Here is a 24,895-nt window from a genome sequence, read left to right on the forward strand (position 1 = left end):
TAGCCGCTCCTGAATGAGACAAAATTTCTATTCCTTCCATATTATGCAATATTTTTTGGCTCTGGCTAGTATTACATTAAAGGCGATGTTGTATAAGACATCATCAATCTTTAATTTTTCAAAATTTTCCCGTACTTGGTTTATTGTAAATTAAAGATCTCTTTCCAAGCTGACATCTTCAAAGCTAATTTCCTTAATGTTCTCTTTCCTCCACCTTGTAGTAGGCAAGGATTCCAATTTCCTTGAGTAATAAGAGGCATTATCTCCCACTATAATTGATCCTTCGGGTAAGTTTGCAAGAAGTGAGTGCTCAAACCATATCTCGTAACACTCGCCACCCACTTCTTCATGCTCATCCATTGAGTTCTTTTTGTAAAGAAACACATGCGATGCTCCTTTTATGAACCTATTTTCCGTTCCTGCGTGTATAATTGCAAATCGTCCTCCTCGGGAAGTGGGGGCCAAGCCCAGTATTTAGTCCAGCAAGGAAAGCTTGACGCGGATTTTCTAATTGTTTGTTTTGCAAACTAATGTTCACTATTTGTCCAACATTAATCCAACTTTCGCCTGTAAATACACTCGTCCTGTGTTCGCGACGATATTTTTTTAGCTACCTTAGATAATTAACTGTGCCACCAACTAATAATATCATCCCTTTCGATAAGGATGATTCTTTTCCCCCTGCGTTCGTACACGAAGCCTATGTCCAAAAGAAGACGATATAGTGTTGTCCTTTTGTAATCTGGGAGAATACTATCCATATTCACCGGGTTTCAGATGGATTTTAAAGTCGGAGGAATAATTTTCACTAAGGATTCATGTACCTTCCTTCTAATTCCCGATCTCACCAAACCGTCGAAAATCACTGCCCTCGAATTTTTGTAAGGCTGTCTAATTTATTTAGTTTTTGAAGGAGTTACCAATGGACCACGGGAGCTTTCCTTTCTCACTCTGTAAATAGTGAACTCCTAGCACCCAGTAGCCTTCGAAGCTTCTCGGCAGGCCTCACTAATGCTGAGAGATTTCCTTATGTACGAGAAGACTTTGAGCACCAACCGTCTTTCGCGGCTTATGAGCTTCTCACCTTTTCTCCTCTTCTTTGTATCGGGCATATTGATTGGGCGTGTTACAGCAAAGATAAGTGTAAAACACACTTCACAATTCTCAAGTTCAATACACCACACAACACTTGTTCACTCCAAAAAAATGCAATGACAAACTGAACGCCTTCGTAAATTCTTCCCTCGGCCCCTTTCGGCCTGGGTCGCTTTTGGGGCAGGTTTTATGGTACCCTATGAAAGGAACTCAGAAAAAACCCAAGCCCCCTTTTGTAAATGCGTGCACTGGATGGGGTAGCGTTTGGTACAGATTATGAGATATTCTTTTTCTTGGTTTCCCCGATGGGACCTAAACACCCAAGGCGAAAGAGTCTTACTTTCAAGCGGCTTGCTTACTTTCGTGTATCAATGTATTCAGATAAAAACACTGCTGTTACGACGTATGAGTAGGTATTCTCTGTTTAGGATATCAAACGAATACATAAATACATTTCATAGTATGCATTGACAAAAAACTCCTTTTCCGCCCGAGAATTTCCCTCTGCGCGCAAGAAAAAGCAAGAAGCCCGCCCAGCGGCACCGTAATATTTTTTCTTAAGATAAAAACCTTGTAACTCGCTTCAGAATTGATGTAAGTTAATGATTTTTTCACCAAAAATAACCTTGTAGTTTCCTTCACATTTGATACGCAGCATATAGGGACCTACGACGTAAGAAACGTAAGTTAGTAAGCGACTACTTTTTACCTTGCAAAAATCAAAATTTTCTTGTCCTAAAGTTTGTTACGTCGGCATAACAACATTAAAACTCAATATTTGTACAATTGGTGAAGACCTTCAAAGAGAAAATAGTGTGAAGAATTTTTTGCACAAAATTCAATTCAATACAGACAACGGTCAGGCATAAATTGCGAGAAGAAGATAAAGTAAAAAAATACACGATTCTGACGGAAATTTACGGAAATGTTTTTTATAGCTTTTGTTATAATTTTTATCGAAAAACTATTGGCGCCAATGAATGCAGCACCTTTTTCTACATTAGAATGAAATTTTTAATCAGTGCATAACGCAACTTTAATTTTCGTGCTGTTGTTGACAACACCGCGCTCCTGGCCTTATGGAGATTAACATGGGAAACGATTCTCCATAAGAGCCCATACTGTCAACTAAATGTGGAACGCTCTATAGCTGGGTACTCTGCTATCTGCTAGCAGCCAGCATCGCAGCGCACAGTGGTCCCAATCGCTAATCTAGCGGGACAAAAGTCAATTTTGCAACTTTTAAAAATAAAGTCGCCGTAGGTGTCGCGATATCCGCAATTAAATGCTTCATCATGATTGGTAACTTTTACAACGTTTATTTAAGTTATAACAATGTTATGCAGCTGCAAAGTCACGCATTGAGATTGCCTACCATCCGCCTACACCCAGACGGTGGCTGACTCGCTAGCATTAACACGTACCTGCTAGATAGCAATAACGCAAGGAACGATAATTTCTAACGGGATCTTATAGCCATCGGTATATAGCATTATTTAGAGTGATTTTTCTTCAAATATAATTGCTTTAAAATACTAGATTTCAAATGGCAATCTCTCAGTCTTTAAAACCTCGTTTTTTATCGACTTCAATTGTTTAAATTGACTTATAAAAAATATATGTCGAGGTAGGATTGCGAAACCTTCAAAGACATGTGGAAACGTCCTTATAGTTATAGATACTTTAATCACATTTTGCGCCTACTTGCGCTTTTTGACAATAATGCCCTTTTTGTTCCATGAAGTTAACAAACGAGAACCGTTGAGACGCGGGACTGGGGGCATTTCCTCGGACGACGCCTGGAATATCGGAATTAATTACGCTATTATAGAGAAGAAATATTTGTAATTTTAACTATTGCAGTTTTGTACTGTATAAATTTTTATTAATATTTATGGTATAGTTATTACATGGCTTACAATTGTTTACATTTTTATATCGATAGGGAAAATCATGTCGCATTCAGAGCGATTCAACGTACCGGCGGTAAATCGCATGGAATTGTTATAATTGCTGAGGGAAAAAAGACTATAGATGATTTATTAAATGCGTAGAACATAAATTAGGATTTGAAAGTCGTAATGAAGATACCTCAAAGGACATCAGGAAAATTGTGATGCTATTTTAAAGTAATTTTGATAAAAAGTAAAAACAGTGCTCCAGAAAATACGACAGATTTTGGTAGATGTGAACAGTCTCTTTTGAAGGATATATCGAAAATAGAACCTTGTTTTGCAAGCCAGATTTCATTGCCAAGCTCTGGGAAAAAATATGCGGCTGCAATTATAAAAGACATAACTGAAAACATACCAAAGAGAGCTACCAACTATAGGAAGGCTTAATTGTCTTCACCTTTGATTCAAATACCATATTCATCATCAGAAGCTTTGTCCTTTTCCAGGGAAAAAACCTGCTAAGCAACAGTGCGTAAACATCAGAAGAGAGGCCAACCAGAGACGGTGCGATATTTATCCCTCATACAAGATAAATTTGAACTCAAAGTTGTCTTGCTATCCCCCATCACAAGAACTGACCATTACTGATACTTCCGCCGAGGTCAAATTACTGGCTCTCGTGAATAACACTATTTTGGCTCAGAGAGATGTTGTCGCCGCTTTCCTTCGGTCTGGTAATGAATTCAAACTAACGATGATATTTAAATGGGGTTAAAATGGGAGTGACGGGCACAAGCAATATAAGCAAAGATTTGTATTTCGGAAGGAATTACGTCCAGTGGACGATTCCTATATGTTTTCCATTTCTATGTCAGCTAAAATCAAATGATAAAAACAACATCTTATTGCAGAATACTAGGCCATCTTCGATCAGGTATTGTAGACCCATTAAATTATTTCTGGAAGATCAAAGTTAGGAGATAACTGTGAAAGGAGTGCAAAAGATAGAGGCGCAGATCTCTCTACTGATGCCCTTGGTCATCGAAATAAACGGGAAGAAATTGTACATATTATCAGAATTTTGACATTAAAAGATTCCTGACATTTCATCAGGCATTAATGGAGTAGGGGTGGAATTATTTCAGTGGTTTGGAGCAATTCATAGCGCACTTTCCTGTGGTTTCTCCATAATTACAAGTGTATTTGAGAAGTATGCTCAAAAAACAGAAAAAATATACATGCGTCATACTCATGGTATTATATGCCTTTCACGGTATATGAAATCTAATTCATGAGACAAAAGTGATTGATTACCCCCATTGCATTGCATTAGTTCACATTGGAATGCTTTCCGAAGAGGCCCAAGAAGCAAGCATATTCGTAAATTCAAAGAAAATCACGCGCAAAAATAATCAAGAAAGGACACAATTAGAGATGTTTTAACCTACTATTAGTTACATCTGATCCTTATGTTTCCAATATTAGTTCGCTGCACCCAAGGCATTGTTATTCCCTCTCGATGGATGTCAGACAGCTTCTCAGGGAACCAATGTTACCTGTTCCTAATGAAATGAGTAATGTTGAAGAGATGGAGGACGTGGAGTCGGTAAATTTCGGAGATGAAGGTAGTTGGGAGAGTAATAATGATGAAGGTGACTAATATTCCGCAGTTCACATCCGGTGAAAAACGATTTTATGTGTTTAGGAGTATATTTTTAAAGTAATCAGTTCATTAAATTAAGAAAAGCGCATTACTATAGATTTTTAAAATGATTTTCTGCATATTTTTCTAAGTGTTGAGTAAAACGAAATTTTTTTATAAATAAAATTTTAATTTTTTTTCATAAAAACCACCTTGAAAAGACCTATGATAGTGTTATTTTGTGTTTTTGTCTATAATTAGGCAATTCTGAATGTTTTCACGACAAAAGCTCTAAGTTTTTTGGGAAAAATAATTTTGTCCCGCTAGATTCGCAATTGGGACCACTGTGCAGCGGCGCAAAATATCCTCGCCCCAAGGTCACCTCACACGGCGACAGCTGGAACCAGAAATACGTCACACGGGGTTTTCCCAGCATTCATACTTATGTTAGCCGTCGCGTTGTCGCGAGCTTGAAAATTTTCACCTTTTATTTAATCGCGAAAAATAGATATCGTCATATAAAAATCTAAAAGCGTGAAATGCGTATTCCAGGAGTAATAATCTTTCGATTTAGGCAATAAAAATATAATAGGAAACCAGCCTATTGTATTGATGTATTTGTACACTAGCCTTTCCGGTTCCCCGAAATCTTTCGTGCGTGACACGTGCGTGTTGATGTTCCGTGGCCAAAGATCTTGCTTTAAGAGCACGATCCTCCCTCGCTTAACCCTTCCATCCTATTATCATTCCTATCGGTCGTGTTTTCCAGCTGAACTGTTACGCCGAGGGAGTATTACGTCAACTACTTGATCGCTAGAAACTGAAGAGATGTATTAACTGACATGAAAAAGGCACGATTTTGTTTCTCACTTGATACTTTCTTGCCAATGAAAAATCTTATGGCATAGCATATTTGATGTTGGTGGTTGTTTTTGGGAATTAATGCGTAGGTAACATTTTCTTACTCAACGTTTCACTCCTCCTCCAGGGAGCGTTATCAAGAGAATGGGAGGAAAACCGTTCTCGTCCCGAGCTTATATATGTTTCGTTAACCCATTGTTGACCCGATTTTGAATTTTCACGGAAGGCGATGGCCGTTGGTGATTATATTAGGCCAGGAACCCTCTCCATATGCGGCTGAGGTTATATCCATCCTCCCTATTGAAGTTGTTTGGCCTTTTCGCTATCTCGACGGATTCACGTATAAGGCGCGGATGATATTCTTCCGTCTTCGCCAATACCCGTGTAGCGTTAAACATTATTTTATGCCCTGGGCTGGAGGCGTAATGTTCAGCGACCGCTGATGCGCCCCACTGATGAAGTTTTAACGCTCTTTCATGCTCTTTAAGTCTTTGAGAGATAGAACGCTTGTTCTGTCCCACGTAGCTTCTGCCGCAGCAGCAGGGAACCTCATACAAAAAAAATGGCATTGTTGAATTTCTTGTGAAAGCAGTAAAACGCAAATTTCAGCGTATCGTTTCTGTTGGGTTCGTTCAAGGCTATTACTCCCGTATCTTAATAAGCACATGTGTTTTTAGATGCTTTGTTGAAGCAAATGGGTTGGACGTGGCGGTGGTTTGTAAGTAATCCTGGCCATGTCGAGTTAGTTATCGTGTGTATTTAATTCATCAGCTCACTTATCTTCGGAGGCGTCATTATTTAGGTGATTAAGTGTCGTCATATGATTTTTTCCTTATCTACAAAAAGATAACGTTCCGAAAACGCACGCGTTTTTTTACAGTTCTGTCGTTGCGAGCCAATTTTATTTCCTCTTTCATGTGATTTATCGGGTGTCTGTGGAGTTGCGTTTGTTTTCCTAATAATATCTTTAATTGCCTGTGGGCCAAATCAAATATTTGTAAAGGTTTCGGTTAGATAGCTGGATTATTGAGACTGTATCGCGAAACGATGCTGGTGACATTCTTGTGAAAATTTCAGAATACGTTTTCTCTTCGGACTGTGATCTGTCAACGCCGGTCAAAACTGGGAGATTTCTCTCCTATATTTCATTGGAATTTTGTTTTGTAAATTTTCACTCAGCCTCATGTGGTGGATCTTTTCAAATCGTAGAAAAAATTTAGATTATGACAAGAATATTAATTTGACATTTAGGCAAAAGGAAAACTGGTATGAGGTTTCATAAAACATTGCAGCATTATATGAATTACGCATAGGAACCTCATCATTTTATCGTCTGTGGAAGCAAATGATACCAAATGTATTTCAGTCGTTGATTTCGTTTCACCACTGTGTTGCGCTTTCTTTTCCGAGTATATAGGCATCAATGGAACACTTTTCCCTCGAGTTTAGAAATAAAATGAAGAAAGCCGTTTATGAGATTCTGCGGTTGAAATAGCGATTTAAAGGAAGACGTCATCCCTTCTTTTCATGGCCTTTTTCCAAAAATTATGCTACCTTGTGTGAAATACTTTGATGCGAAAAACGTTGTTACGATTAGTATTGATCGCCCGCGCGTTGTCAGTAAAATCATGAAGCCCGTGAGAATTTTGAATTCTTTAAACCACATATCTAAAAGATAATAGTTTTAACTCTAAATATTTTGAGCGGCATACAGTTATCAGTCTGGGACAACATCAAGACCGTATTTCCAGGGAAGCTTCATTCACTTCATTTCTCAGTAACGGCGACGTGCCATAATATGATATTTCCTCTCGTTGGTCGTAAAATTTCGCGTCGCTTTTGTTTCTCCGGCTGGGGAATGATCGGCGACGACTTTGTTTTCGTTTTTGTTCCGGGGAAGTTTGTCCATTTTAATCTCTCACGTCACATTTTATTGTTATCTTGTAAGCGTTTCGCAGAGAGCGTATCGGTCACCCCGCGAGTATATTATCGTCGCATTAACCGGCATTTGTCTTCGATTGATCGATCTTGATTGCTCGGACGCCTAATCTCTCGCCCTTATCTTTCTCAACATCCTCTCCTCTCTTTGAATTCCTTTAGTCTTCCTCGTTAATCGGTCCACTAAGCTTCTTGTGGAGCAGTCGCGGTTTGTTTGCCAGAGCATTTTCGTGGCAGCGGTGAGAGAGAACCCGCCATCGCGAAAAAAAACTTAGATTTCTTTTGTGAATAGAGAGACCCTTCTCGCCTCGACGTGATGGTGAACTGCCGGCGGTGTTTTTTCGAGTGGCGTGTGGTATAAGTGTGTGCTCAAGAGCTGTATCCATACCCGGGCAACTCCCACTTAAACATTCGTATGTACTGGCTCGATCGGTTATCGGACAAATGTGGGGGACCACCCTACGCGATCGCGCTCCACGAATCTTTTCCGGGACTCGCTCTTCCGGCGTTCCACTATATCGACTAGATTACCCGACTAGACCAAGGCACGAATTAATTTTTGGGTGATAGCGTGTAGTTCGCTGAAGAACTGCGCAGTGCGGCGAATATCTTTTGGGGTGATCGGATAAAGTGCCGAGATAGTGAGTGTGTCGCGGGGGACGGCAGAAGACTCGAGCTGGGGCGGTTGGATGGTCCGTCGGGAGAGATCACCCGGGCGACCCGGGACTGCTCGTCTTCGACGGTTGGCTTGTTTGGTTTGGTCGGCGCGTGTGTGTGTTTGTGTGTGTTACGCAACCAGTGTTTCAACTCGAAGGATGATTAGGGCAGGTGAAGGTGGTGCTAATTCCTAACCAAGCCACATTGATAGGTCTGTGCCATACATTGCTTCAACCGAAGGATTGTTTGGATAGCTGAGAGTTTAGCCCAGATATGCCCCTGATTTAGCCACTAACGAGTGATTATCAAATATCCAGAATTCGAGGTCCAGTTCCATTTCCCAGGACCTGCTCGTGCCGCGAGGATTTTTGTTGTACGTTTCCCAAGGATTCTTTTGAACTCGCGATCCTTTGGAGTGTGGCTCTGAGCACCCTCTAAAGTGTTTAAAGTGTCCAGTGGCTTCTAAGTACCCTTTAATTTCGAGGAAACCCTTTCTCGCGAGTCGCCGCTCTGGATCGTGCGGCGCTGGGGGCGCGTCTTCCCGCGCATGTGTCACCTTAACTTCTCTTCTCCCCTGCCGAGCTGTTTTGATCCTGCGCCCCAGCATCGCCACCGAACAGTCCGAGTGTTGGCTTTCGCGTGAATGTGACGCAGCCAGTGGGCTTGCAGTGTCGCTTCTGAAATCTCGGCTGCCTACTGCTACCTTCTTTTTTTCCCTCGAGATACTCTCCGGAACGCCCATGGTTATGAGCAACGGTGAGTTGTTATATCTTTGTGAAGATGTCGTCTTTTCCGGGCCTTCACACACTTTGTAGCCGAGGATTCGGTGGGAGATAATTCACGCAGTCCTGTGGGCCGACTTTAGAATAGGGTAGTTTCCTTCATCAAAGAAAACGAAAGGCATTGATTGCGATTCCTTACTCACTATTAGTGTATTGATAATGTAAAAATTATTTGGTTTTAGAAATCCCAGTTTAGACAAATGGCAATGGTCAATTTTAACCTCGACAGTAAAAAAATAATAGGAAACCACCCTATTCGTTGAGGCGTCCAGACATCAATTTTTCGTCGTCCACGCCTTTGAAGCAGCGCCTGGCTCTAGGTGGCGTGGAAATTGTGAAAGCCTTTTACCGAAAAACAACAATCGTGGATTGTGGGGACGAGTAGGAATGGATCCTCCAAGAAGCTCGCAGCATGTTACACAACTCCGTCAGGTTTTCAGTGGCAAAGCCAATTGCATTCCCCTCAGATTCCTGCCAATGAGTGATCTTGATCCCTACACCAGAATATATTCTAGTCATAGAAACTGCGTGAGTTGTTTGGTAACTCAGGCATCCTCGTTCTTTCGCTCGAGTGCAAATAATTTCACACGCCGCCCGTCCGGCGTCTTCGAGACTAATTGACCGCTATGCCCCACCGAAAGATGCTATAAGGTTGGCTAGCGAAACTGTTGTTAGCAAAATGTTTTGATAGAATTTAATGTGGAAATATGCAAGTTTTTTTATGTGACTATAATCGCTGTGAATTTCCTTGACTAATGGCCAGAAATTTTTTATTTTGCATGTAATTGCAGATGACCTTCCATGGTTCGTAGAGCATTTACAGAACTGGGAATACTTGTTAGTCTTGTGATACCATTGTTAGAGTAAGAATCCACTTGTCCGATGTCCGCATCAGTTTTAAACCTAACTTTTTCCCTTGGAATCCAATATATCCAAATGATTCAACGCAATACACATTTATAACCAGCCGTTATTGAAATAAATGAGCCTTGGTCAACTCTGGAAAAAATGATCGTTGTATTGCAGCGCTGGATCCAGGATAGAGGCAAGGGGGACTAGGTGGGGGGCCTAGGGTATTAACTTCACAGTAGTTGTGTTGATCTGGACAAAATAAACAATATTTATCTAGTGTAAATTGGATATCCTAGGGGGCGCTGTAGCCCCTCCTCTCTGGATCCGCCAGTGTTGTGTTGGCTGATACTCTCTAAGAAGAGGTTGGAACTGTCGTCAACACCGTGCTCGTGGATCAGTGAGAGGCAGTGACTGACTCGCTCATAGAGAGGTGCTTTTTTTGTTGCGTATTCTTCCGTTGTAATAGAAGTTCGGTGTGGATTCACAATCTGCATCTTTGGGTCTGAAGTGGGTTATTTATATTTACGAAAACGATACCTGTAGGTGAACTAGCTGTCAGTGGCGATGATTGCCCTTGGTCAACTGTTGACCTAGTTGGTGATTGGCCAGGTGATTGCTGGGGGAGATTTCCTCCCAACTAAGTCGACACATCATTATTGTTTTCTTGTTTTGTATTTGTGTCACACACTCTTCCCTCAAATACCAGTTTTCACAGTTGCCATAATGGTCGGAGACCGATGAACGGCTACGCAGTTTGTACACATAACGTCGAAATGCGTTAGATACGTCTACAGGGTGTCCCATTTATCTTGACCACCCGAAATAACTTTTTGTCCAGATGCAAATTCAAAAATGTGTCAAGCAAATGTTCATTAGCCGTCAGGGGGACATTAATCAGCATTACTGCCTTCCTTGTAGCTATGTTATTTACAAAGATATGAACAGCGGTATGTCTTTTTTAAATGGCACCATAGACGTGGACGCGGTTGAGGTCCCGGGCTCAAAGTGACTTTTGTGTTATGTTTTGACTTGCTTGTCATTTGTTTACTGCTAACTCCTGTAAGTGGACGGGCTTCTTATGTTTTCATAACGTTGTGTTTATGTTAATGGTCCTCTGTGCTACATTTTTGAATAAGTCTTTAGGAGAGGAAATGAATTTCCGAAAAAAATATAGGGTGTCATTTAAAAAAGACATACCGCTGTTCTAATCTTTGTAAATAGGAAAGTTACAAGGAAGGAAATCATGCTAAATAATGTCCCCTTGACGGCTATTGAACATATGCTTGACACATTTTTGAATTTACATCTGGACAAAAAGTTATTTTGGGTGGTCAAGATAAATGGGACACCCTGTATATTTTATTTATTTATTTCAATAAAAGGGTGGTTTTGCTATTTTTCTTAAGCAATCAAATCGTGTGTGTGTTGTCAAACGTCATTCCTTTTTTCAATTACTCTTCTCAAGTCAGCGATTCAGCTCGAATGTTAGTGAGGTTAAGATAGGGTACAGCTCACCCGTGATTAAGCCAGGGGCGTGTGATTTTCATGCTTCAGGGTATAAGGACGCCATGGCAGTATCTATTCCTAGCCGGCTTCACTCTTGAAGGATATAAATGGGAGTGACATAAGGCCTCGACCAGGACGCTACGGTCAGTAACCTGGTTACCGCTCTCACAATGAGAGGCTGGTAGTGGACACTAAATAGCTTTTGTAATTTTTCACACAATCTGTGAAATTTAGTCAATTAGAAAATAAGTCAAAAATCTGTCAAATTTTCACAGATTTTGTGAAAATGTACCTACTACGGTTATCTATCTTCTTTAATTATGAATTTTCACCAAGTGAAAGTCGAGTCTATCGATTTCGTTTCGACAAAAAATGATTTAAAAAGATGGAGCATCTATATTTTTCGAAGCGAGCATGTATAACATTTCCTTTCATAGTTGTCTTTTCTATGTCTACAGAGCTCAATGGTGCTGTAAATTTTATTATATAAATACTATGAGTATATTTTTCTGGCGCACGAGAAATAATTCCTAGTATTGACTCCTTGATATAACTGTTTTCCCTGCTTTGTATCAGACAGCCACAACAGTTTGGGCTGATTTGGTGTTGCTTATCGCTTCAGGTGGCCTTCGCCCAAAATGGGATGATCGTCTTATAAGTGAGAAAAGAGTGGAACTGAATCTGGGAGTTAGGTATAAAATCGATAAGAATCGGAGACAATTCAGGCGTTGGAGTGTGATCACGGAATCTCACCTTTTGTTACGTGATAATCATTAAAAAGTGTCGATGAGAATTTTTTTAAACGGGGGATAAATTACCGCATTTTCAACTGTTGAATAAAATATGGGGAGGAACTGTGGAGTAGGAAAAATAAATTGGACCTAGAAAAAGAAAGGATCGAATTGCGGAATGTGTTTTCGTACATACAACGTGTATTTTACCTTTTTTACGGAATACCCTCTCCTATAGAATCCTACATATTATGCCGTAACCTCAAAACACTGAAGGGATTAAGCTGCTTCATTGGTGCTTTTTTTCAATGAAATAGGGAAAAATTTGTCATCATTGCCTACAATTTGTGTTGCTATTGCCTTAAGAATGCAAATCTATCGCTGGTCTATAAAAATGCCAGATTTTTTTATTGTTATTTATATTTACTACTTTAAACAGCTGTTTTAAATCTATTAAGCAATTGCTTTCTAAGTGCTGAACATTAATTTTTGGTCATTGAAACATTATTCATTTTTGCACGACAATAATTTATATCTTACTTAACTTTTATGATAAGAGTGTTCTTTAAAATTAAGTCACACTTCCTGTTGTCTAATTCGAATCATCAGCTCATCTCACTCTTAAGGTTCATCAAATCATACTGTTAGTTATATATGTAGATGACAAGTATTGGCGACGTGGCGGGTTTATCTCTAAAGCTCTACGTCATATGCAATGGTCTTGAAGAATTATTAGGTACATAAATAGGCAGAGAATTTTTTGTCGTAAAACTCCACGTGAGCAGAGCTCTTGTTTTTTTAATTTTGCCGGGGGTAAATTTTTTTAGCTCCCACAAGGATGACATATTCGGTAATGGAAACCTGAAATTGCGATGAAGTAAACGTTTTCAATGTGACATGCTAGTATCTTTACTAATAAGGTAGTTGTTTCGTATTAACCTTTACCTATTAGACTTGAAACCTCCTTATTTTCAATGCCTGGTCCTAAATAACATATAATTTTACACTGTGGCTACTAAGATTATTGTGATTCTATAGAATGCATAGAGCTTTTAATAGCCAAATTCGTCATGCTGTGTCCTTAATGTAGGTCGCATGTGAGCTTCTAAGTAACCTTATCATGATTAAAAGGTATATCTATTTTAAGACTTAACTATGCGCTAAAATCCCGTGCGTGGAGTTCGTATTAGATAAAATAAAACCGCGGTCTGGATGCTGACCGTGGTATAAAGGGAAGTGTGTTGCTTTTGTATTGATATCGAGCGGGGACATAATAGGATCCTGATATAAATTTCAAATAGCTCAAATCGAGGAGTAGCAATTGACACCGACACATGAACTTTATTTCCCTTCACGATTCCACGATCGCACAATATTAAAACACATTAAGCGGAATGTCATGCCGAATTACCCACTTTATAAGTGGAAAGACCCACCTCAATGCCGCTGACAGGCAGACAGACGTTATGCCACGCGCAAGGAGTTTATATAAGAGTAAATAGTGCCGAGTATTTATGGCCTCGCTATCTCTATGGCCTCGAAACTGCGCTCTGCGCGGCCGTTGCTACACCCCGCTCTCTTGTGAGAAAAAACACCAAACAAATGAGCGGTGGGGGCGCACATTGAAAGTGGCATTCCGAGCAGGCGCGCAGCTGGGAGTTGAGGCTAGGGGGGGTTTTAGGAGTGACTAAATGTGGGGGTTTGGAGTACGGGAGGTAAGGGTGCCCTCCCCATGAAATTGTTTAAGATAAATTGTTCAAAATGGTGAGTTTTACGGCTTTCTGAGAAATATTTCATTAATCCTTACACATTATGTATATATAAGTAATATTTATGCAATTAGGGAAAATAGATTTAATTTTAAAACTTCTCTGAGTTCTGGGAGAGGGTTTAACTCCAAATCCCTACCTCGCGGCGCCACTGATTCCATGAAATACACATTATATTACATTTTAGTCGTTATGTCTGCCGTCTACGTTGTAGCTAAGTGAGAAAATAATTCTGTTTCCAACGTTCCTACTACAAATCGTTGAATGTGTTAACTGTGCTGGCTTCAACTCTTTCATGATTACATTACTATCAAACATTGCATAATTATCCTCTTTTTTGGTAAAACTGGTTGTACAACAATCAATAACTTTCAGTGTTAGTCAAATACTTGTTTGTAATTATTTTCGGTGTGACAACGTACCTATTTTGTTCATTACTATTTTAGGCTCCAATGATAACGCTTAGTGATCAATGCAATGCAACCAGTGTTTTCCAATTTTTTTTATTTTTTCGATCTGCCTATTCTCGTTGCTTGCACAGTGGGAATGTGAAATTAATATCAGAGTACCGTTGTATCCGAAATATTTTCCCAATGTATCGATATGAACCGGTATATTTTTGCTGTCTGATCCCCTGTATACTACTAGGAGAAATGACTGCTATTTCACTATTAAGTGTGCGTTTGAGAACTGCAACCATACTTTTAAATATGTAGCATAGTTATCTACAAAATAAATAGTACTTACGTTATACCAGTGCTCCTTTTTGAGTCGCCAAATTCATAAAGTGAATAGTTATCATCAAAGTGGGCGCAACCAATCCCTCATCTATATTCCCAAGGAATTTGCGTTACGTTGTATCAGGTAGTTGGTATATGTTAAAAAAAATATCGGATTCCAATTAGGGATGGACGGATCCAGGATTTTTTTCGGATCCGGATTCGAATCGGATCCTTGATTTTCGGAGTCGGATCTTTCGGATCGGATATTTTCGGATCCAAATGCATTTTTCAAAATTCTGTCGCTGAGATTCCCCCGATGATTGTTCAATCTCTTGGGAAGACTCACACTATGTGCCAGTCGTATTTTGCCTTTTTTATTTTCCACGGCTGAAATTCTCCTACGTAACCGCTGCGAGAGCTTTCAAACAAAACGGTTCATGAGTAGGACAAGAATCGCATGCGACGGTGCATTCGGAGAATCGGAACTCTTTCCACCCTTATGGGGCGTTGCATTCACGGAAGCTATTATTTAATATTTCGGATCCAGATCCGATGTCTTACGCGACTTTGGATCCGATCTGTCCGATGAAGGGCAATATCCGCGGATATTTGGAACCGAGGTATCCGATCCGACCATCCCTTATTCCAATACATGGGTACGTTTTTGTGCTTTTGTTTCGGGGTGGGCCGAAACATGAATTTTTCAAGATGAAATTTTCCCTGTGCGAGAAAGTTGTCAAATTATATCAGGATATCAGATCCTAAATTTTTCCAAAATCGTGCAATAATAACCACTGCCTTCCGAGTCCCATAGATTAATTTTTTTGAAGATCCACCCTAATGTATGTACGACCCAACCCGTGATCCAGGGACATTTTGTCCCAGCGTCCTCTCTGTCGGTGGGCAATGCGTTGGTGCCTAACCCTCAGGAGAGCGTTCTTCCACCCCGCCCCCACTCCTGCACATTTTACATATACTAAATGGAAAAAATAAAATTCTACAATGAACAACAACTTTTTACTATCAGATGGCGTTCGTATTTAATCGCGTTAACGTTTCTGACTTCCCCAAGAATGGATTCGCAACTTTAAAATAATAACTTCCCCTCCTGATGTCCAAAGATGATGTAATACGCCTTGCAAATATAGAATACATGTAGCAAATGGGTGCAACATTATTAATTCTCGAGGAACATAATGTGAGGTATTTGAGCCTTAATTGCGGGAATGATTTTTTAGTATCAGACGGCGTCCATATTTAATCGCGTTAACGTTTCTGATTTCCCCAAGAATAGAATCGCAACTTTACTTAAAAAGTGACATGCATTTTCCCCTAAAGCCTTTCGTAATGTCTCTCACCTTTTCTTTAGTTTAATCTTCTTATGTGATACTGAGGGATTCCTTTGCTACCCATTGATTTATAGAGTGGGATATATTTTATTGGGTATGTGGAAAACTCTTCTACTTATTTACGAGATGTCATCACCAGACGCAGTTTATCGCTGCCCTATGTAAAAATCATGGGCCCAAGACGTTTATTTCACATTATCCCTGTTTGTTTTTTTAAGTGCAATTCAAGTCCGATATGTTTCAGCCTCCCTTTTTTAATTTCCATTTATTTTATCTAGTGCCATTAAATATGTATTTGATTTGTATTTTATGCTTAAAGTGTCGTACCTTTGAACTTAATTTATGTAAATCTGTTTCTTTTAGTTTGAAAAGTTTATAATAATAATTCAATAATAAATTTTTGTTAATTCAATATTAATAAAATAAAAATATCTTTTGGGCTATGTGCAAAACTACAATGTTTTCACCTTGAAATTTTTATAGGCTTACTATAAGCGATGAAAACAGGTTGCATGAATTTTATATTTTTTAACTTAGTGCGCGCTGACTTCAAAATCTTTAATTTGAAATGTTATGTATATCTTGTTTGGTAATGAATTATTACTCATGATTTCAAACGCATTTATTCATCCTCATTGGTAATATTCGAAGGCACGTTAATAAAATGTTAATGAGTCTTTTTAAGGCAAGCGTTTAGCTTTCAGATTGTTTGAAACACGTCGGAAAGGGATCTTAGAGAGAAGAATGTTTGCTGAGTTAGGGAAACCCCTATGTTAACATGAAGATGTGTGAATTAAATATGCTAAATGGATAGTTATTCGTATACGGTTGAAGTGTTCACTTCCTTCACAAAATAATACCAGAAAACATGAATTTCTCGATTGATTGTTACTTACGGTCGAATATCTATTCAGACATAAGCCGTAGCAGAGAGAGTAGTTTGATGCATGACTGCAAACATTAAGTTTTTGGCTTGGTGATATTTCTAATCCTTTTCCCGTTATTTGACGTCAAATTCATCGATTCGAGTATTCACCAAAATGAATTTTCCCAGTCATATCTCGCTTTGTATTCCAGTCAGATAATCCCGCAAAAAATAGCTCTGTTTGTCGTTTTAAAAGCTACATTTTATTGTTCGTATTGCGTTGTTGATTTCACCTTTTTATGAAGAGAAAAAGTTTGTTTTAATTATTTTTGGAAAAACATTTTAAAATGTGTTTTTTTCATAAAAATGCTAATTTTAAATATTCCATCGAGAATAACTCCTAAATTATTTGTTAATTAAAATTCTTCATTCTACATTTTTTCATAATATTTGGTCCTCGATCGATATACTTAGAGTAAAAATTTACCACCCCCGAGAAGGGGTGAAAAACACTCCTATGGTGGAAGCGTCAGTCGGCCACATTCCACTCTTGTTCGTTGGCAAACTTTGGTGAAAATTTCTGGCAAATCGGTGCAGTTTCAAAGATTTTGGAAGTTAAAAGCTTCAATGACTGGATCATTAGTAAGAAAATGCATTTTTTTTGGCAAAATATAGTGAATTAATAAAATGGCGCAGGATAGCCTTCCACTCTTGTGGTGTCCATGATGTAGCATTGTTTCTATATTGTTGTAACTTTTTTTTGCTCATTTGGAGAAGAGGTACTCTCCGATTTTTTTGTTCTGCGATACCTTGTTTTATGTGATAATGTTACCTAATTTTAACCTCATTTGAAAAAAGCCAGATTGGCGCCCATGCGATTCCACTCCACGTGACGGCACAGGGACCTAGTTTCTATACGAGTACATAGGAGTTTTACATCGTCTCAGGTTACCAATGCATGCATGAGGCACAGAGCTCAGGGAAACATCTCTTAATAATCACCCATTAAAATTGCCCAGGGTCGGAAAGTTTCCTTCGTTTGATAGGGTATTAATAATCCTTATTTAAGCCTAGCGCTACCTGCTAGCAAAGTACTATGCTACCTGCTAGAAGCCTGCGTCGTATCAGCGCTCAAGCCCCGTCTCAAGGTCACCTCACATGGCGGCAGCGGGAACAAGAAATACGTCACACGGACTCTTCCCATCATTCCTACTTAGCCGTCGCGTTTTCGCACGCATGAAAATTTTCATTTTTAGTTTAATCGCGAGAAATAGATATCGTCATTCGAAAATCTAAGAGCGTGAAATGCGTACTCCCGGAGTAATAATCTTTCGATTTAGGCAATAAAATAATAATAGGAAACCACCGTATTGAGTACTTCCTTTCTGCCGTTCCGAGGCCGTAGAAGCTCAACTCCCATTTTTGCAGTTAAACCGTATGACAACGAAATGCCTCGCGACACGCATGGCAGCGATGTTTGTCCTTTTTTATCTCGAGGTGATCACTCGGTCAATTTTTGATAAAATCATTCCAACATATTCTCACATTTCTCGTGCCGACTTCAACCGATAAGTGTCCGAATCAGATCTCACTTCTTTTTGCTTTCATTTGTGGACTTTTTTGTCAGTCGCTGCTCTCGCTAAAAATGCTCATCATTATGATGCATCTAAAAACAGAAATAAAAACGAAAGCTGTTTTCATAAGTACTGCGTGAGAAATTGTGGTGGATTCGTGAACTGCTGCTTTCATGTTCATTTACAGTTATTGATACCAGAGGGTGAGCTATTTGGATTTTAACAATAATTTTATCCATTTTTTATTGATTATCTATCATTTTTATTTTCCATTGAATAGATTTTTTGTGTGTAATGAGTCTAATGTTTCATCGGGGTCATTATAGTTTTGGCTGCACTTAGTGATAATTTACTTATTGTTTACATGTTTTAAATAACAACCCTTATTTTTCTTTTTCCACATAGCCATACTTGTCAGTTTAGAAATCCTGGGTGAACCGGAGTTGGAACCCCTTATTCGCCAATTGGCGGTTTGGCGGCGATTTATAGAACTATTTTCTGGATAAGTTTCTTCTTTGTGATTGGCTAATTTTAAAGCTTCATATCCCGTGCGTTATGGTTACTTCATTTTTTTCAACATATCCCGGGTTTATTACCGAAGTAACCCATTTATAATTCAGTCATTGGAATCTGTGCATTACAAGAAGAATTTGGATGAATTTTTTTAAAAATAGGTGAAATATTCTAGCGGATATTTCGTATTGTTGCCTGTATACGGTCAAAAGTATGTGTTAGATTGGTGTATGAAAGCTAACTAAAAAATTAACTAACAATACCTATTTGAATTTTAAAGTAACGAGCGTGCGTCGCCCCTCTCCCAGCGGGCTTCCCCCGCTCTTTTCAATGCAGGTACACAGAGGGATAGGCGTGTTTCTAATTTTAAAATGTAGAAAAAAGGCAGGGTCTTATGTACAAATTTAATTGGAATGTTCATGTACAAATTGAGGTCAGAGGACCTCTTTCAAGGTTTCATCGTCCAAAATCGAAGTCAAATTAATTGTTTTTTTTATCTGTAAAATTATAATTTTTTATTAATTATTTCTTTTTGGTGTGAGTACAAAAAAATCCTGTATTTAAATTGTATTTTTGCTGTAATTTTACATATTTTTCAAAAAGTTTATCGTGCGCCGACCAGGGGGTTCAACTACGGTCGCGCCGAAATCCTAAAATGTTGAGCTGTTTACTCCGAAAGGTTCAGAATTGATGCGTATTACTGCAACATTCTGTTTGATGACGGGAATGTCGGTTTTTCGTCCCCTTTTTTTCTTCTTGATAGAAGTTGATATTATCTCATGATTTACAGCTCTGCCTATGGCGATAACAATCGGGCTTAAGATATCGAATGGATTCATCGAGCTTCCCTTATCTTAGGTGGTACTTTAAAAAAAGCCGTAGTTTAATGTGAGTGCTCCGAGCCTAAATAGTGAATGACAGTAAGACTCTGTGATTCGAAATTTAATTCAGTAAACACCTATTAAAAATTAACTAACAATACCTATTTGAATTTTAAAGTAACGAGCGTGCGTCGCCCGCTCCCAGCGGGCTTCCCCCGCTCTTTTCAATGCAGGTCCACAGAGGGATAGGCGCGTTTATAATTTTAAAATGTAGAAAAAAGGCAGGGTCTTATGTACAAAATCAATTGGAATGTTCATGTACAAATTGAGGTCAGAGAACCTCTTTCAACACAACATGGAAGTAATTACACTATCCTCCGTTAAACGCACATGATGACTCATGCTTACGTATCAACAGGAGACTTGAATGTGGAATCAGCCGCATTTTGATAAAAGTTATTTAAACAATGCGAGATATTGTTGCAAATGAACAAATGTATCAGTTTGTGCGCCGTTAACGTCAGGAATATTTACCGGTTTTTGTTTTTTTTATTATTTAAAAACCAATTTTAGGAAACATTAGCAATATTTAGGAAGTAAGATACGCCGTCGCATGTTCTCTGATAAATTCTGTGCATTTTGGTACTTCATTTGTAGAGTTTGGTTGCGTATAAGTTGAGAAAAAGGTATCTATACAGTAGAAATAATATAGAAGATTGCATGTGCGGTGAGACAAAATTTCTCGTCGAAATTGAATTTATTCTCAAAACAATGTGTTTAAATGGATTACCCATTCAGCAAAAACTCCGAAATGAACATATTTGAAAACTTAAACTTTAGAGTGTATTCAGTGCGTGCGGGAGAGGCTAATGTACTTTCTCTTTTGTTGAGGTTGCAGTAGATTTAGAAGTATTTTATTTTAATTGTATTTTTATATTTTCTGATACAAGATATTTAAATTTACTATGTTCTGAGTTGCTTCTTTGTATGTATGTGTCATATGTCAGATATTGTATCTCTTTTGTTTGAAATCCTGCGTTGAATACGTCACAAATTTCTTTCTTTGTTGGAGAAGCATGTAAGTCAATGCGATCACTATCAACTGCTTGTCGTACACATACTTACACGTTGTTATTTCAAGAGGTGTTTCACAATTTTCAGCGAAGCAGTTGTTGGTTTACTACTTGTCACGTCGGATGAAGTGATTTCCTACACTTTGATAAGACTTTTCAAGAAATCCTTGAGGTTTCAACCCAGGAATTTGGCTATTACAGGTGCGATAGGCACGGAAGGCGCTGTACCATTGGGTCGTCGTATGCCATTCGTGCGTTTATCTGATCATTTTGCCATCGCACAAATGGCTTACAAAATGGAATGCTCGTAATCGTCTCGTAGGATTTAAAGTATTGCGTTATCTATCCCGATTGTGGGAAGCGATTTATAGTCCAATTTTTTCAGAGTACATAATTGATGTGCTTACACAATCGTGTCCTTTGAAATGTTGGCTGGGGGGACACGGGTGAAACTCGATGGCAGCCACTTCCTCGTGGTGAGTTCTGGGTAGTTTCTTCACGAAACTAGCCGAGAGCTACTTAGTGAAATGCTTGGTGTTCAGGTTCTGTTCTATCTCAGCCTTGACTGAATTTCTTGTTGAAAATAGCTCCACAGGTACGTTATTCGTCATTATGATTGATATTAATTAAAATAATTAACCTTATTACTACTTTTTGTGGGATTATTTACGACCATATGATGACTTATTTGCTAAAAACTTAAATTCAATCGAAATAAATATTATTTTATCTGCGATTTAGCCCCCAAAATGGAATTATAGAAACGTAGGCAACAATGAGTTGTGTTGTGCGGGTGATCTAAACTCTAATTTTGTTGTTAATTCATAGGCATTGTTTCAACCATAGATTTTGTCAAATAAACTTCAAATTTCATTTTTATAAACTATAAAAATATATGCACTCTTTAATATTATCCATAATCCCATATTTTCATAAAATTCGTCTTCATAGCCGTTTGATTCTGAAATCAGCCTGATTTTTCGCAAAATTTTAAACTTTAGAACTTTCCCGCGTATGGCAAATTTGATCAGGGAAGAAAACCTTTTTTCGGCTCACCCTAATGTACAGTCCCGGACGTAAAAATCCTACCATCGAAGGGCCGAGAATTCTTTGGAGTCTCGAATGAACACCGAATCGAAAACGCTGCCGAACCGAGCCTCCGCATCGGAGAATAAAAACCATCCGAGTTTGGAGTGTGGGTCTTTTCTTCGGTGCGGTTGAAAAAAAATTATATAGCTACGGATTATATAATATCGAGGGATCCGAACCCGGATCCCTCGATATCCGGCCGAGTGCTTTAGCTAGTTAAGCCACCGAGGCGTCATTCTCCCCCGTGGAAATTTGTGGGCTTTACCGGACAAGGCGGAATGGACTGCTGAGCATATTATGCGAATAGCAGTCCTAGTCCTCGTCCTTGTCCAAGTCCTTAAAGTCTTAGATTTTTCCTCTGTGGATTTTTCGTACAGAAGGAGTATATTACCTGCGCATGATGTTCAATTATCGTCATGTATTGCGGATGGAGTCAAAGGTGTCAGATGAAGAGAAATTTGTCGGCCGGGCATTTTTAATCAAATTCGGCGATTGGGTAAATTCCTCGTTTGCTAATCCTCGGGTCGCGGGTCCTAGTCCCACCAGAGTGGGTTTTCACCACTTGGGACGTTGGTGTGTGTAAAATTCTGCCGTCGCGGTCCCTGGGAAACCTAAACACTGGCTGCGCCCTCTAGGATTCCTGGGGAAAAACGGACTGGGAAAAGATTTGTGGTGGTTTACTTGGCCTTCCTCATAGCAGCACTCCAACTGATTCCGCAAACTTCTCTCTCGCCCGAAGCTATGGCAGTCGATACCGATCCACTGCATTATCGCCGTTTGTTCTTTTGCTAGTGAAACTGATGTCTCTCACCAGTGAGTCGTGTCGATTGGGTCAGCTTGTCGCCTCCCAAAATTACCAGAAAATTTCTTCTTGAATTATTGTTACTATATTTGAATTGTTTTTAACTCCAAAATAATATTCTCTGGGCTCCCGGATTAGAAAATGCGAACCTAGCAACACCAGGGTTCCCACTCTAACTAATGTATAAAATTCACGGTTTATTTTCAGGTTTTCACGGTCTAAATTGCGTCAAATTCACGGTCTGTTGATAAGACATTTTAGGAAGAAATATTGATCTCATAAAAATCACTGGTCGCACGCTAACTAAAAATATAGCAAATGCGATAAACGCCGGGAATGCAAAACGCAGCAATGAAAGTGCTCCTATGACGTCGCCTATCGTTAGCAGAATTAAGGGCCGGCTAAAGGCTGTGAGTGAGAAAATGGAGGGTGAAAGGGAAGTGAAGAGGTGTGTGATTTCTCGCCAGGGTTAATGATCGCTTTGGTTAAAGGTCGTCCTATCACAGCCTTAAGGTCTGTGTGTCGTGGACAGTATCTGCGAGTGACTGACCTATTTTTCTTTTGATCCGTCAATCGTAGATCTAAAATTTGAGAAGTTTTTAAGGTTTTACGACGAATTGCACGGCTTATTCACGATTTTAAGGTTTTCACGGTTGAGTGGGAACCCTGAAGACGCTGACTACTATACAACGGCAAGGTCAAGGGACAGATATCTAGGAAAGATTAAGGAGGACTGGGGTAAGAAAAACCTCAGCGAGATAAAGGTACTGGAGTGGGAGAAACGGAGGGCTGCAGTATGAATGTCAATCTTAGGATTAGTTTTCATGCCGCTTACTATTCATGATCTCTTCAGTCAGTAATAGACCTGATGACGATGAGGGAGTTCCTCAAGGAAACGTTGGCCTTTAACAGCCTCACCCGGTGCCAAACCCGAGAATAATTTATCAATCTTAGGATTGCAGTATTATGTATGGCCATTTCCATCATTCGCATGTATATCAAGCGTAAGCTAAAATTATCAAAATGAGACGGAGGCAAATGTTTAAAAAGGTCTGCTCGGTACACCGAAAAAAAACTGGTGGATCGGTATTCTCTTCTTCTTTCGATTTTCTGTCTGGTGAGAAAGGGTTCATCCTCTAGGTCAGCGGTTCTCAACCGGTGGCACGAGTACCCCTTGAAGGTACGCGACGCGCCGAATATCTACATCTACATCTACATAATACCCCGCAAGCCGCCTAAAAGGCGTGTGGCAGGGGGTGTTAGGACACCAGCCGTTTACAACTAAGAAAAAATTAAGTGCTCAAACGAAGTTGGGACTAGCGTTTATTAAAGTCCTTTATGGTTCGGGGGAAAAACGAATTCGCATATCTATCCGTTCGGCAAAACATCTCTCTTAATTTATCACTTCTATCGGACCTGGAAATATAGTGTGGCTCTAATATAATGTTCTCTGTGTCGCTCTTAAAGATATCCATTCTCAATTGTTCAAGCAATCTAAGCGTAGCGCGCAGCCTCCGAGTCTCCAACGGCTCCTAGCCTAACTCGCTTAACATCTGGGTAACACTGTCTGTACGCCCGTAGCAGTTTTTGACGAAACGCGCAGCCTTCCTTTGAATTTTATTCAGTTCGCGGATTAAGTCTTTCTGCACTGGATCCCATATGCTCGCTGCATATTCAAGGTGCGGTCTGACGAGAGCGAAATAGCACCTTTCCTTTACTTTCTCATCCGAAAATCTACCCACAATACTAATAGTAGAATATAATCGGTAGTGGTGGACGATACTTACCCTAATGGCAGCCTGGCAACAGTGTAAGTCTTAACCAGGAAATATGTATGCATGGGTATTATATGGGGTATTTAAAACAAAGTTTCTATTAATACAATTATCTATACATATATATAAAAGAAAGTCGATAATCGTGTTAGTAAGAACACTTATAACTCGAGAACGGCTGCACCGATTGTAATGATAATAGGCTCTTTGGATTCGTCTCAGCCCCGGATAACATATAGGACATTCAATAAAGCATAATTTCACAAAAAAATTCATCTCTTTTTTAGTGATATGTTTACAGGAGTTAGTAACGCAACAACAATTGATAAGTCGGTCAAAATTACAAATTAAATTATTCGTTTTGTTTTTACCAATTTAATAACTGAACTTCGTAACAATATAATATTTTAATTACTAAATGTATACAAAATATTGAAATTGTATTTTTTAAATTCAATTCTAGCTAATTGTAAACCCAGCTCGAGTTGACTCTCCACTACCGTGTTTGTAAACAAATCTCCAAGCAATTGTTGACATGATCTTTCGAAACCTAAACACATGCCTAAACCAACCAAAATTAGTTT

At 39.2% G+C, this 24,895-nt stretch overlaps 1 protein-coding gene across 3 annotated transcripts in view; it reads left to right on the plus strand.

Moving 5' to 3' along the window:
* LOC124162722 (tyrosine-protein kinase Btk29A) overlaps nt 1-24,895 on the plus strand; it is a 185,817-nt gene that overhangs the window by 109,870 nt on the left and 51,052 nt on the right. The window contains exon 1 of one of the 3 annotated variants that reach the window (XM_046539337.1): nt 7,656-8,844. The exons of the other annotated variants lie outside the window; for them this stretch is intronic. Coding sequence (XP_046395293.1) covers nt 8,829-8,844 — 16 coding nt within the window. The 5' untranslated portion in view covers nt 7,656-8,828. Of the gene's footprint in view, nt 1-7,655; nt 8,845-24,895 lie in introns of those variants that run through there. 3 annotated transcript variants of the gene reach the window in all.

This window comes from Ischnura elegans, chromosome 7, assembly GCF_921293095.1.
Source record: "Ischnura elegans chromosome 7, ioIscEleg1.1, whole genome shotgun sequence".
Classification (NCBI taxonomy): domain Eukaryota; kingdom Metazoa; phylum Arthropoda; class Insecta; order Odonata; family Coenagrionidae; genus Ischnura; species Ischnura elegans.